This window comes from Moschus berezovskii, chromosome 13 (genome assembly GCF_049115385.1).
Source record: "Moschus berezovskii isolate FMDL1 chromosome 13, NW_MosBer_1.0, whole genome shotgun sequence".
NCBI classification, from domain to species: domain Eukaryota; kingdom Metazoa; phylum Chordata; class Mammalia; order Artiodactyla; family Moschidae; genus Moschus; species Moschus berezovskii.
In genome coordinates this window covers 34642153-34656691 of record NC_142472.1, presented here as the reverse complement: position 1 = coordinate 34656691, position 14539 = coordinate 34642153, and the positions used below count along the sequence as shown (strand labels likewise).

General features: G+C 45.1%; 1 protein-coding gene across 1 annotated transcript; it reads left to right on the top strand.

The window, feature by feature from the left end:
• The first annotated feature begins 1756 nt into the window (after positions 1 to 1756).
• CLN5 (CLN5 lysosomal BMP synthase) lies at positions 1757 to 12669 on the top strand. Its single transcript, XM_055426494.2, has 4 exons — positions 1757 to 2012; positions 7213 to 7378; positions 8266 to 8491; positions 10643 to 12669. Exons 1-4 carry the CDS (start codon positions 1852 to 1854, stop codon positions 11155 to 11157), a joined length of 1068 nt encoding a protein of 355 aa, XP_055282469.2. The 5' UTR covers positions 1757 to 1851; the 3' UTR covers positions 11158 to 12669.
• The last annotated feature ends 1870 nt before the right edge of the window (positions 12670 to 14539 follow it).

Here is a 14539-nt window from a genome sequence, read left to right as displayed (position 1 = left end):
AACACTATGATAGATCTATCCTGTTGTAAGGGAAGGAAAGGTGCTGGAAAGCCTGGTCTGAGTTCTGCAGGCCACCCTCTTGTAAAATGTGACTCTAAGTGCCATGTCTTTAATGTCCTATGAAAGCTGATCGCCGAAGAATTGATGCTTTTGAACTATGGTGCTGGAGAAGACTCTTGAGAGTGCCTTGGACTGCAAGGAGATCCAACCAGTCCATTCTAAAGGAGATCAATCCGGGGTGTTCATTGGAAGGACTGATGCTAAAGCTGAAACTCCAATACTTTGGCCACCTCATGCGACGAGTTGACTCACTGGAAAAGAGTCTGATGCTGGGAGGGATTGGGGGTGGGAGGAGACGGGGACGACAGAGAATGAGATGGCTGGATGGCATCACCGACTGGATGAACATGAGTTTGAGTGAACTCTGGGAGTTGGTGATGGACAGGGAGGCCTGGCGTGCTGCGATTCATGGGGTCGCAAAGAGTCGGACACGACTGAGCCACTGAACTGAATAGACATTCGCCAACCCCTGTGTATGAGAATAGGGCCGGCCATGTTTGAGGGCAGAGGAAGGGCAGTTGATCGCCAGAAGAAGGGGAGGTGATCCCATTGCTTTCCTGAGGCGGCTGAAGGGTCAAGGAAGACAGAGTAACCTGGACTCCTGTCCCCAACTAAAGTGGTAGAGCTACCCAGGAGGAAGCCGCTTGGGAGGCGGGTGGGGCTGGACTGTGTCACAGCGCTTAGCGGCGATAGCCCCGGGTGTGTGTCATCAGTGTGGCCACTGGCATCACCAGTTCCGTCAGGTGAGGACCAGTCACCGCGCCATCACCGTCTTCCTCACTGCACTCACCTCCCCCACATAGTCTCCTTCACTCGGATGTCTGTTGTCACCTAGTTGGGCCCTGAGGGATGAGGGAAAAGTAAGGAGCTCCCAGCTGGCAGTGGTAAAGCATCCACCAGCCAATGCAGGAGACGCAAGAGTTCGATGCCTGGGTTGGGAAGATCCCCTGGTGAATGGAATGGCAATCCACTCCGGCATTCTTGCCTGGAGAATTCCGTGTACAGAGGAGCCTGGCGGACTAAGAGTCAGTCAGACACACACACCCCCCCCAAAGGAGCCCGAATCCCATGGACAGAGGAGCCTGGCGGACTAAGAGTCAGTCACACACACACACACAGCCCAAAGAGTCAGTCACACACACACCCCAAAGGAGCCCGAATCCCATGGACAGAGGAGCCTGGCGGACTAGTCCCTGGGCTCACAAAGAGTCAGTCAGACACACACACACACTCACACACACACCCCCAAAGGAGCCCAAAGCTGGCTTTTCTGTGCTTTTGCTTTTCGTGGTGGTTGTCGGGAGCAGACGCTCCACAGGAGCGGAGCCGTGAGGCCAGGAGAACCCGGCATTACGAATCAGTCGGAGAAAAAAGGATCCTGCTTGGGCTGCTCCGGGGAGCGCACCGGAGCGCCTTCCGGGTGGGCCACGTCCGGAAGCCGCCCCCGCGCAGGGCGCCAGACAGGCGCAGATCCCGGGCGCCACCGCAGCCCTGCGCTTGGCTCCCCGCGCTCCGGGAGGCGGCGGGAACCGAGGGGCGCGCCGGCTGCGGGGCGGGGGCGGGGCCGCGGGGCGGGGGCGGGGGCGGGGCGGCGGGGCGGGGCGGCAGGGCCGAGGGGCGGGGCGGGGCGGGAGCGGGCCGGGGGGCGGGGCCGGGGCCGAGGGGCGCGCCGGACGCGGGGCGGGGCCGCGCGTCGGCGGCCGCTGGGGTCCGGGTTCTGCGCACCCTCGGCGCGCCGGCCTTCCGCGGTTTCGGGGCCGGGGCGGCGCCGCCCGCAGCGGGAGCAGGCGCATGGCGCGGACGGGGAGCGCCGGCCCGGGGGCCTGGGGTCGGCGGGGCGCGGGCGCAGGTGCGGGCCCGGGGCGCGCGCCTTGGCGCTGGGCCGCCGCGCTGCTCTGGCTGGCGGCGGCGGCGGGCGACCCCTCCCGGCGCCAGTGGCCGGTGCCCTACAAGTGAGTGCGCGGCGCGGCGGGGCGGGCGCGCGCGGCCGAGGTTGTCCGTCCAGAGTGCGGGAGGGGCGCGGGTGGTAGGTCGCGGCCAGGTCGCGTGATCGTGCGGGGGCGGCGCCGGGAGACCTGCGGGCGCGGCGAGCAGCGAAGCGGAGAGTTCCTGGGGCGCGGCTGTTTGTTGCACGATGCCCCGGGGTCTTTCTTCCTCCCGGGATCCTTGAGCCAGTTCCAAGGTGACTGTCCCCAATCGTGGGGGAAAAGGGACTAATGTCATTTTGTCGCATGACTTTCGGATACAAATCGCTGACAATCTGAATAGTTTGGGGAGACCTAATAATGTATTTTCTACCGTGTCAGGTCCTGTCATGAGTTATCGTGAGTGCATAACATTGGCACTCCCAGTTACCAGTTAACCTGGCTCTCTTGGGACTTCCCGATTTTAGCACTCAAAGTTGGGTGTCTAGGGAATCCCCTCGCCACGTCCTGTCGCCCCGCCTCCTGGGTGAGTGGCCTCGTCTGTCCAGTCTTCAGCCAGGAGGTAGGACGCTGGTCTTATGCTGTGGATGCGGACATGTAGGAAGCGTGTTTGAGCCTTTGAACTAGAACAATGTTTCCGTTCCGTCGCTCAGTCGTGTCCGACTCTTTGCGACCCCGTGGACTGTAGCCCACCAGGCTTCTCCGTCCATGGGATTCTCCAGGCAAGAATACTGGAGTGGGTTACCATTTCCTTCTCCAGGGGATCTTCGCGACCCAGGGATCAAACCCGGGTCTCCCTCATTGGAGGCAGACGCTTTAATCTCTGAGCCACAGTGTTTACCTAGCCTAATTATCAGAGGTGGCTAAGCAGAGAAAAGGAAGATAAGTGTCTACATCGGCAGGGGAAAAAACAGCAGCTTTTGAAAATGCACACCTCTTTCGAATGACAAAATAGCGAGTTGGCAGCCAGGATTCGCGAGCGAGTTCTAGGCTGTGACCGCAGCAGATTCAGGCCCCATCATCACTAGCTGTGTGATCTTGGGAAAGTCGCTCAGTATCTCTGTGCCCACATAGCCTGAGTCAGGAAGTAGGAATAGTAGTTACTTCAGGTTTTATTGTGGTGGTTAAATCTAGTAAAGGCCAGCCGGCATTTCAGATCTGGATACAGTATTAGTGTATTCTGCTAGTTGAATGGCTTGCTGGGCCTTCTTGTTTTGCTTGATATACAGGAAGAGAGTAGTTTGAAGCTGGTTTTCTTGAAAATGTTATTAACAACAAAATGTTCCCCCAAAAGTAAAAATTTAATATTCAGTAAAACAGATTGAAATCCAAAACTACTTGATTTACATTAAAGAATTTGAAATGTTAAGCAGGTGCCTTCATCTACCGCCATAATACAATATTAATTTTATTACGTTCACACTTAAATTATACTTTTAAAATTACCGTTGACCTAAATTTGATTTTGCTGTAAGCAGGTGAAATTTATGTATAGTTAACTATTCATTTTTAAATCAGGTTCAGTTCAGTTCAGTTCAGTCATTCAGTCCTGTCTGACTCTTTGCGACCCCATGAATCACAGCATGCCAGGCCTCCCTGTCCATCACCCAACTCCCGGAGTTCACTCAAACTCATGTCCATCGAGTCGGTGATGCCATCCAGCCACCTCATTCTCTGTCGTCCCCTTCTCCTCCCGCCCCCAACCTTTCCCAGCATCAGAGTCTTTTCCAGTGAGTCAACTCGTCGCATGAGGTGGCCAAAGTATTGGAGTTTCAGCTTTAGCATCAGTCCTTCCAATGAACACCCAGGATTGATCTGCTTTAGAATGGACTGGTTTGATCTCCTTGCAGTCCAAGGGACTCTCAAGAGTCTGTCTTCATCAGCACCACAGTTCAAAAGCATCAATTCTTCGACGATCAGCTTTCTTCACAGTCCAACTCTCACATCCATACATGACCACGGGAAAAACCATAGCCTGGGCTTCCCTGGTGGCTCAGAGGTTAACGTGTCTGCCTCCAATGCGGGAGACCCGGGTTCGATTCCTGGGTCGGGAAGATCCCCTGGAGAAGAAAAGGGTAACCCACTCCAGTATTCTTGCCTGGAGAATCCCCTGGATGGAGAAGCCTGGTAGGCTACAGTCCACGGGGTCGCAAAGAGTCGGACACGACTGAGCGACTGAACAGAACAGAACAGACTAGACGGACCTTGGTTGGCTAAGTAATGGCTCTGCTTTTTAATATGCTATCTAGGTTGGTCATAACTTCCTTTCCAAGGAGTAAACGTCTTTTAATTTCCTGGCTGCAGTCAGCATCTGCAGTGATTTTGGAGCCCAAAAAAATAAAGTCTGACACAGTTTCCACTGTTTCCCCATCTATTTCCCATGAAGTGATGGGACCAGATGCCATGATCTTTGTTTTCTGAATGTTGAGCTTCAAGCCAACCTTTTCACTCTCCTCTTTCACTTTCATCAGGAGGCTTTTGAGTTTCTCTTCAGGAAGGTAAAATTTTAGGTGAGTTTTTAATATTTTTGTCTAAATCAAGATTTAAACTTTTTAAGTTATAGACATTTTTGTTGATGTGTTAGGATTGTGAAATAATAGATCTGGGAACTTCCCTGGCAGTCCGGTGTTTAAGACTTCACCTTCCAAGGCAGGGGTGCCAGTTCGATCCCTGGTCAGGGATCTAAGATTCCACATGCCTCACAGCCAACAAACAAAACATAAAACTGAAGCAATATTGTAACAAACTCAATAGACTTTAAAAAATAAATGATCCACATTTTAAAAATTAAAAAAACAGAAACAGTAGGTCTGGCTAGGTCCTCAGAGATCTAGGATTCTTAAAGGACAGATGAAGTTAAAGTAGCTCAGTTGTGTCTGACTCTTTGCGACCCCATGGACTGTTCAGTCCATGGAATTCTCCAAACAAGAATTCTGGAGTGGGTAGCCTTTCCCTTCTCCAGGGGATCTTCCTAATCCAGGGATTGAACCCAGGTTTCCCACATTGCAAGTGGATTCTTTACCAGCTGAGCCACAAGGGAAGCCCAAAAATGCTGGAGTGGGTAGCCTATCCCTTCTCCAGCGGATCTTCCCAACACAGGAATTAAACTAGGATCTCCTGCATTGCAGCTGGATTCTTACCAACTGAGCTATCAAGGAAACCCATAGAGGGCAGATAGCAGCTTGTTTCTCCCTTTCCTCTCTCTCCCCAGTGCTAGATATGAAAGGTGTATAGTGAGCACCTGCTGATCTCCATTCCCTGTAGCCCTCCGGCCACTACTGCCCTGGCCCTCTCGAGCCCCTTCTTGATGCATTACTGCCATGACCTCCTCAATGACCTCAGCCTTAATTTGGCTTCCCTCCCCAACCCTTCTCTAGTTCATAAAATGAGGTTCATTTTGGAGCAAATTCAGTTCCGTCACACCTGCTACTTCAGATCCTGTAAGCCCCTTCCCGGGCTCAGTCCTCCCCGGTTGTGTGACTCTGGGGGGTCTTCACAGTGTCCAGGCATACCTAGTTGTATTGCACTTCTCAGATACTGTGTTTTCTACAAACTGAAGATTTGTGACAACCTTGTGTTGTCAGATATTTTTTTTAGCAATAAAGTACTTTGGCCACCTCATGCGATGAGTTGACTCACTGGAAAAGACTCTGATGCTGGGAAAGGTTGGGGGCGGGGGGAGAAGGGGACGACGGAGAATGAGATGGCTGGATGGCATCACCGACTCTGTGGACATGAGTTTGAGTGTATTCCAGGAGTTGGTGATGGACAGGGAGGCCTGGCGTGCTGTGATTCATGAGGTCGCGGAGAGTCGGACACGACTGAGTGACTGAACTGAACTGAACTGATTTTTTAATGTATGTATGTATTTTGTAGATATAATACTGTTACATGCTTAATGGACCACAGTATACTATAAACATGATTTTTATATGCACTGGGCTGGGAAACTAAAAAATTCCAGTGACTCACTTATAACATGATTTAATGTACTGTGGTGGTCTGGAAGCGAACCTACACCGTCTCCGAGGTGCACCTGAATTAGCTCAGAAAGACAGTCCCTGCCTCCTCTTGCTCTCACCACTCCTGCCTCGAATCTCGAATTTCAGTCTCATAACGACTCCGTGGCTCAGCGGTAAAGAATCTGCCTGCCGCTCAGGAGCCACAGGAGGCGTGGGTTCAATCCCTGGGTCAGGAAGATCCCCTGGAGGAGGGCATGGCAACCCACTCCAGTACTCTTGCCTGGAGAATTCCATGCACAAAGGAGCCTGGTGGGCTACAGTCCAGGGCATCGCAGGGTCGGATGCACCAGAGCACGCACACAGTAGCACATACCCGGCTGCCCTGCATCATTTGTTTAATGTCTTGCCAGCTGTTACGTCTCCTTGAGTAGAGGAATAGCATTTTATGTTTTGTTTCCCTCTTTCCTAGTATAATAGTAGATCCTCAATAAATATTGAAGGAATTCCCCCCTACAGACTCAGTGTGTGCTCAGTCGTGTGTGACTCTTCGCAACCCCATGGACTGTAGCCCACCAGGCTCCTCTGTACATGACATTTCCCAAGCAAGAATATTAGAGTAGGTTGCCATTTCCTCCTCCAGGGGGGTCTTCCTAACCCAAGGATCAAACCTGCATTTCTTGCATTTGTTTCCCTCCTTCCTATCATAATATATTCCTAGTATAATACTCAATAAATATTGAAGGAAATGTTGGCAGATTCTTAATAGAAAATATATTCTATTTAATAATGATAATTTTTGAATAACGTTAACATATGGAGTTGGTGATGGACAGGGAGTGCTGTGATTCATGGGATCGCAAAGAGTCGGACATGACTGAGCGACTGAACTGAACTGAACTGAACATATGGAATGTTTGGGAAGTTAAATATCATTGAGAACTACTCTTTTATTCAGGAAATATCTGTCTACTAAATAAGATGTAGAACTGTGAACATTTCAGATATGGTCCCTGCCTTCAGAATTCTCACAATGGGAGCAGGGAACTGGGAAGCAGGCAATTATCAGTGCTTTTAATGTATCATTTGCTATTAAAGACTCACTGGAGTTTGTTCATAGGTTAACAAACGTATATTTATACACTGTGGACAGAACTGTGGATTTTTTTCTAAAAATGTTACCGTGAAATTAAGATCTGGATTCTAAGATGTGTGAGAACCAAATTCCTCTTGGAATTTAAGCTGATGATTTTCTTTTTCTTAATTAGACGCTTCTCCTTCCGTCCGGAACCAGATCCTTATTGTCAAGCTAAATACACTTTCTGTCCCACTGGCTCCCCCATCCCGGTGATGAAGGATGACGATGTCATTGAAGTTTTTCGATTACAAGCCCCAGTGTGGGAATTTAAATACGGAGACCTCCTGGGACACTTGGTAAGGCTGCATCTTGATCTTACAACTGGCTAATTAAGTGATTTGGTTAAGTGGATTTGGGGGAATAATCACTATTCAAAGGACTGGTTTTAGATTTCAGTTCAGTTCAGTCACCCAGTCGTGTCCAGCTCTTTTTGACCGCAAGGACTGCAGCACACTAGGCTTCCCTGTCCATCACCGACTCCTGGAGCTTGCTCAAACTCATGTCCATCCATTCAGTGATGCCACCCAACCATCTCATCCTCTGTCGTCCCTTTCTCCTCCTGCCTTCAGTCTTTCCCAGCATCAGGGTCTTTTCCAATGAGTCAGTTCTTCACATCTGTGGCCTAAGTTCCTCTTCGCAAATTTAAAATGAGCAGTCCAGAAAACACCAGGTTTTATGATGCTGACAGTAATCGATACAGTTGCTTTCATCCCTTTTGATATTCTGAGCCCAAACCCAGTTCCTGTACCCAGATCCTAGAAAGAAGGAAAGGAGGCAGCCCAGAGCAGGGGACAGGGCGGGTAGGAATCCCTTCATGTCCAGGGCCTGTTGTGCACAGTTTTCCTGGCTTAGCTCACCATCTGAGATTCTCATCACCTGAGAGGTACACAGAGTTCCTGAGTCCGTGACATGGAGACTTCTCTTACTCATTCTAAGCTGTGAGGAGATTCTGAACATCTCCACATTAGCATTAGTCTTCCTGAGATGAGCCACAGTGGCCACAACCAGAGTGGATGAGGACTGGGAGTTTGAGGAGCCATGCAGTGGACGTGAGAATAGCAATAGGGAAGGGAAACAGTTGTTCTCCTCTGTATGCACTTCTGCAATTGCATTTCCTCCTGTCTGGCTTCTGAACCAGTGGTTACTTCCCAAATGCTTTCATACATATATGACCTTTACACAGAAAATCATGCATGATGCCATTGGATTCAGGAGTACTCTAACGGAGAAGAACTATACAATGGAATGGTATGAACTCTTCCAACTTGGAAACTGCACGTTTCCCCATCTCCGACCTGAAATGAATGCCCCTTTCTGGTGTAATCAAGGAGCTGCCTGTTTTTTTGAAGGGATTGATGATAGTCACTGGAAGGAAAATGGGACGTTAGTTCTAGTAGCAACCATATCAGGTAAGTTTCAAAAATATGGCAGGATTAGATGATTGAATCAGTATCCCAGTGACAGAAATGACTTTAATTGAGGCCTCTCAGTAATGTTCTGCTCTTTAGAGGTCAGTTTATAAGATACACTTCCTGAACTACTAACCTTTGACCCAAACTATTATTCATGCAAATCTTCAACTTATCATATATATAGATATGATATCTTCCCTATTGTCATCATAAAAATAAATGCTAAGAAACTTCGTACAATTAAATTGGACTTTCTAAAAAAAATAAGAGTTTAAATCTCTGTCTTAGAGGTGACCACTAGTTTGTTCTCTGAATCTATGGGTCTGTTACTATTTTATTTTTTGGATTCTACATACCATATGAAGTCATATGGTAATTTGCCTTTCTCTGTCTGACTTACTCAATAAACATAGTATCCTTCAGGTCCATCCATGTTGTCACAAATGGCAAGATTTCATTCTTTTTTATGGCTGAATCATATTCCATTGTATGTATATGCCACATTTTCCTAAATCGTTCATCCCTTGATGGAAATTGCATTGTTTCCTTGACTGTTGTAAATAATGCTGCCATAGTGCTTATATCTTTTCAAGTTAGTGTTTTCTCTTTGTTTGGGTAAATACCCAGGAGTGACTGTTTCCCATAGAAGCTGCCCCAATTTACATTCCCATCTACAGTGCATGAGGCTTTCCTTTTCTCCACATCCTCACCAACACTTGTTATTTGATGGCTTTTTTGATGATTCTGACAGGTGAAAGGTAACATCTCATTGTGGTTCTGGTTTGTAGAATTGGTGTCTTTTAAATGTAATCTGGGACTTTTTCAATTATGTATTGTGCTGTTTTCTTTTTTTCCTATTTTCTTATGTGCCCCAAACCACCCCAATCATATAAAAGTCCACCTCTCTTTTAACAGTGCTCAGTACGATAAATGACTCCCCTTCCTTCATTCCAGGCCAGCTCACATCTCTCCTTTCTCCGTATCCACCTACTTCGTTATCTGCAAAATCTTCCTTCTGACATCACAGTATGACCATATGGACAAGTGCTCATTGTTTATTCTGTAGAAGAGTCTGTAATATGCTAGCCTTTAAATCTTTTGTCATTCATCTGCCTTGTGATTAATCCTGTTCGTTGACCTGTTTTCATGTTACCAAGTAGTGTTTTGAAGCATTCTTATCTCTTCATTAGAGTTGGAGAACACTAAGAACAGTATCCTCAGTTCTAAGAAAAGAGGATTTATATTATTCTACAAGTTTAATTCCATACAGTTGATAAAAGCAGCCACTATTTATCCTATAGGGCTTGAATTGATTTTATGGACTCAAGCTGGAGTAGGAGAGAGTCACGAACAGTGACAGTGAAATGTTGGGGTCATGCTATTTTAGTCTCAGATGAGGTTGCGACCATGCATAGTATAGTATTTTGATAACATTTGGAGAGATCCCTCTGGTCTGGTAGAAGGTGGTAGGAGAGAGTGTTAGCCATGCTGGAGTCTATATAATCCATGAATTTGGTCAAAACAATTTCCAGCTTAGTTGATTCATTGGAAGAATCTGTGTGGTGGGTAGAAAGATGGTAAGCAGACTCCCAGTAGTCGCAAGTACAGCGAGAAAGGGGAGATACTAGATACTAGGGCGAGTGGGGTATGGGTTTCCTTCTCAAGGAGCCGTTCCTTGGACAGCAAATTCATAGCCTGTGCATTCTTTGTTCTGCATAAAAAAGCTTCATGTTTCACCTTCCTCAGTTCTTCGTACGCTGTCTTGGCCCCACTCACTCCTTTTCTACAATTTTTCCCTTGCTTCCTTTTACTCCTGAATCTAAGATTTGTTGCTCCAAGCAGAAAACGAGGGCTTCAGCGTGTATATAATTTAGCTTTTGACTGTACCTTAAACAGTTATAGAATTTGTATTTTTTTACATACCTGTTATGTCTAATGTTTATAGTTCAGAGGTATCTTGGGCCTTGAAAAATGAAACAAAAAAATTGGCTGAGCATGGATTCCTGTTGTAAGATGTAGGTTTGGAAATTCAGAAACTGTTGTTTATTGAGGTACTTGTGGCCTAAATCTGGTTAGAACGTTTTAACTTAAAACTAACATGATCAGCTTTAATTATGTTCACATAATTTTTGTTTTGTTTTTAACTAGGAGACATGTTTAACAAAATGGCAAAGTGGGTAAAACAGGACAATGAAACAGGGATTTATTATGAGACATGGACTGTCCAAGCCAGCCCAAAAAAGGAGGCAGAGAAATGGTTTGAATCCTATGACTGTTCCAAATTTGTGTTAAGGACCTATGAGAAACTGGCTGAACTTGGAGCAGACTTCAGGAAGATAGAAACCAACTACACAAGGATATTTCTTTACAGTGGAGAACCTGCTTATCTGGGAAATGAAACATCTATTTTTGGGCCAACAGGAAACAAGACTCTAGCTTTAGCCATAAAAAAATTTTATTACCCTTTCAAACCACATTTGTCAACGAAAGAATTTCTGTTGAGTCTCTTGCAAATTTTTGATGCAGTGGTTATACACAGAGAGTTCTATTTGTTTTATAATTTTGAATATTGGTTTTTACCTATGAAACCCCCTTTTATTAAAATAACATATGAAGAAATCCCTTTACCTAACAGAAAAAACAGAACACTCTCTGGTTTATAAAACCTTAATTCTGTTTTTCTTTCTACCAGCACATCAGTTTTTCAGGGAGTGGTTTTACACATGTGGGATTTCTTAGGCCTTTCTTCCTTGGGGCAGAAAGCCAACATACGCATGGGCAGCACTGCTTGCATAATGGTACCTCAGGAAATTTTTTGGAAAGCTGTAAACTGTTATTGTGTTGGCCAAAGTGAACCCATGAGGTGATCTGGATTTCAATCTCCAAGCCTTCGTTCATATGGAATTGTATCATGTTAGATATATAGGATCTTTGGACTCAATGTTACATTGTGGATATGGTGTGCCAAGGCTTAAAATACCCTTGGTGACATTCTCATGGTGGGAGCTACTTTTTCAAGGTATGATGGTTACGCGCTTTCTCATTTAAGTACGTTTTGGTAGTTTTAACGGACTTTATAGCTTTTAACTTCAGAAACCAGGTCTTGCAGTTTGATTTTGTTGTATTCACTTAACCTTAAAGCATAATTTGGACACCATAGCTGGAGCAGTTGTGTGTCCAGATGCAGTAAAGTCAGTGGTAAAGAGCACAGGTTTCCACCTAACATTTCAGAACTAGCCAGTAACCAGCAATTTGTGATTTAAGCAGCTTAACATTTCCTAACGTCAGTTTCCTCATCTCTAAAGTGATGTCAGGACTGTTACAAAGATTGAAGCCATGTATAGTTTGGTCTAGTGAGGTCACAATAAGTGGTTAACTGTAATGATTGATCAAAGAAGAAACTGCCATCATTGATCTTGTCTAATGTTGTTTACATGCCAGCCTCTCCTGATTTTGTAACAACCACTTAGACTTTGAACTGGCAGCTTAGTGCTCCCGCAGTCCTTCAAGCGTACAGGTCGTGGAAGCACCTGACTGCAAGTTATGTTTGGGTGAATAGGCACCCTCTTAACTCCTTCACTGTCCTTCTGCCACACGCTAAAGATGCAGCAATAGAAGGAGGCACACTTCCCAGAGAGAGGGCAGGTTTTGGTCAGGGATCACCAAGTAGCTGTGCTTCTCTTAGGGCCATCAAAGAAGGTTTCAAGGTCGTTAAAGTGTTTACTGATCAACTGAACACTTTATTTCTATTCATGGGGAAAAATACTAGTCAGTAAAATGATGCAGAGATTAAACAGTATTTAATATTTAATTGTACCGATCCTATTCAGTTTCTGCCCACATTTGAGTGCTTCCTAAGAGGTTAGCACATTGAGTTTTCATAAAAAGCCTAAGCATTTAAGTACTGTTTACATGATTCAAATGAGGAAACAGACCTTTCCACAGCTACCCAGCTAGTGGTAATGGAGCCTCATTTTGAACCAGGTTTTGCTGACCAAATGGGATGCACTGTCAAGCAGGGTTTTTCAGCGCTACTCAAAGTGTGGTCCTCAGACCAATGCCTGGACCAAATGTGACTAACCCCGTATGTTACTGGTCTGTGAGGAGGTACTCTGAAAGCAACTTGTTGGACTAATTTTGTTTCTGTTGAATCTTAATAAAAAAAAAAAAAAGGAGCTTGTACTTTGCTTTTCTTTCACTTGCCTAGGAATTCATAAGTCTTCAAAACTAGAGGCACTTAAACACAGTCTGAAAATAAAAACCCAGTCCTTTAGCACAAGCAGCTTGAGCAGCACTGCAGCATTATGCTGATGCCTGCTGCAGAGAGGGCGTCTTACCCACGTGGACACAGAAAACTTGCTCTCACTGCCTCCATTCAGCTGACTCATGTTAATAGCATAAAACATTCCTCATTATTTTTGCCTCTAACCTACTGGATGTCTTCAGAATATGTCATAAGAAAACTTGGATTCTCCACTATCACCATCTAGTGGCTAAAAGCAGGCAATGTCAGCTTCTACAGACCTCTCAGGAAAACTGCTCTGGGAAACTGTTTTGGACTTCTAGAACTGCACTGGGGTAACAAGCAGAAACTCCTGTGCCAGGTTTGTGATAACTGTAAATCACAGAACTTCGCTGCAAAGACAAATCAGCACATCTGTACCTGGGACTATAATGCAAGATTCTAACTGTTACATTGCTTCCCTAGTGGCTCAGATGGCAAAGGATCTGCCAGCAATACAGGAGACCCAGGTTCAATCCCTGGGTTGGGGAAGATGCCCTGGAGAAGGAAATAGCAACCCACTCCAGTATTCTTGCCTGGAGAATTCCACAGAGAAGCCTGGCAGGCTGCATTACAGTCCACGGGGTCTCAAAGAGTCGAACATGACTGAGCAACTAACACACACAAAAAGCATTCACAGTTTTTCTAAGAATACTAAGAAATCCTATGAAAGTGACATATAGACTCAGGTGACTATAACAGTGTACAGCATTCACGTTAAGTACTGCTGAAGAATTTATCAAACCTGCCAGCTATGCTTAGAAGATGAAGGCTTTGAAGTAGAGATGATTCAGGAACAAGCTTTTAAAATGATTATTGGGAAACCAAAACAAGCCAGGCAGGAATTTCCCAATTAAATTTTGCTGTCATCTGAACTACTATGTAACTTACATGTGATTTCTGTTTTTCTGTTGTAAATGTATAAAATTTTGTCTATGAAAAACCATTTAGTTGCAGTTATGTTACAGCTTTAGAATAAGTATATCCTCACTCATTAATTCTGGCTCCATATTAGGTAAGTATACCCACAAAGTGTCATCATTTATAGCTACAGGAGAATAGTCAGAAGGTGAAAATAACTCTTAAAACTTTAAATATTTAGGACTTACAGAAAGAGTAACATTCTCAAACCTCACACATACTTTTCCCTATTCACAGCAAATGAGTTGGCCAAAGTTTGTTTCCAGCATCTTATTCATATTTGCCCTTTATTGTCCAAATAGCATCGTGCTCCTTGAACCTTCTATATTTTCTATTTAAAACAAGACACTTTTATATTCTTTTACTGGACTGATTATTCTAAGGATAAGCTCTTAATTCACTTTGGAGTAAAAGGTTTTGTGTTGTTTTTCATGTATCATATGATATATCCTTTTTTTTATTTTTTTTAAGGATGACATTAAAAAATTTACATAATTTGGGGGAGTAAAGTTTAAATATTACCTTCAGGTATTGAAGTTTTTTGTTGTTTTTCCCTACTTAGGTGTAGGTCAATTTAAATAATTGGTTTAAAGATTACTAAATGCTTTAAACATATTGTAGCTTATAAATAGAAATGTTAAGATACATACATGAGAAATTTTTTAAAGTCACTATTGTGCATGCCTGATGCTTAATGGAACACTTTATAGCATCAAATATTGTTTGCAGCAGTCTCCGTAATTATATGCAGACCCTTCCAATGCTGTATCAAAGTAAATGAAAATAAATATATACAGATTGGCAAAAATAAATAAATCACTTTTGCCAGTTTGACTCATTTC

What these genes read in the sequence shown, in the direction of transcription:
- CLN5 (XM_055426494.2), top strand. Translation starts at nt 1,852, where the DNA reads ATGGCGCGGACGGGGAGCGCCGGCCCGGGGGCCTGGGGTCGGCGGGGC. An exon ending in GAGACCTCCTGGGACACTTG is followed by an intron (nt 7,379 to 8,265) that starts GTAAGGCTGCAT and finishes ACCTTTACACAG; the next exon opens with AAAATCATGCATGATGCCAT. An exon ending in TCTAGTAGCAACCATATCAG is followed by an intron (nt 8,492 to 10,642) that starts GTAAGTTTCAAA and finishes GTTTTTAACTAG; the next exon opens with GAGACATGTTTAACAAAATG.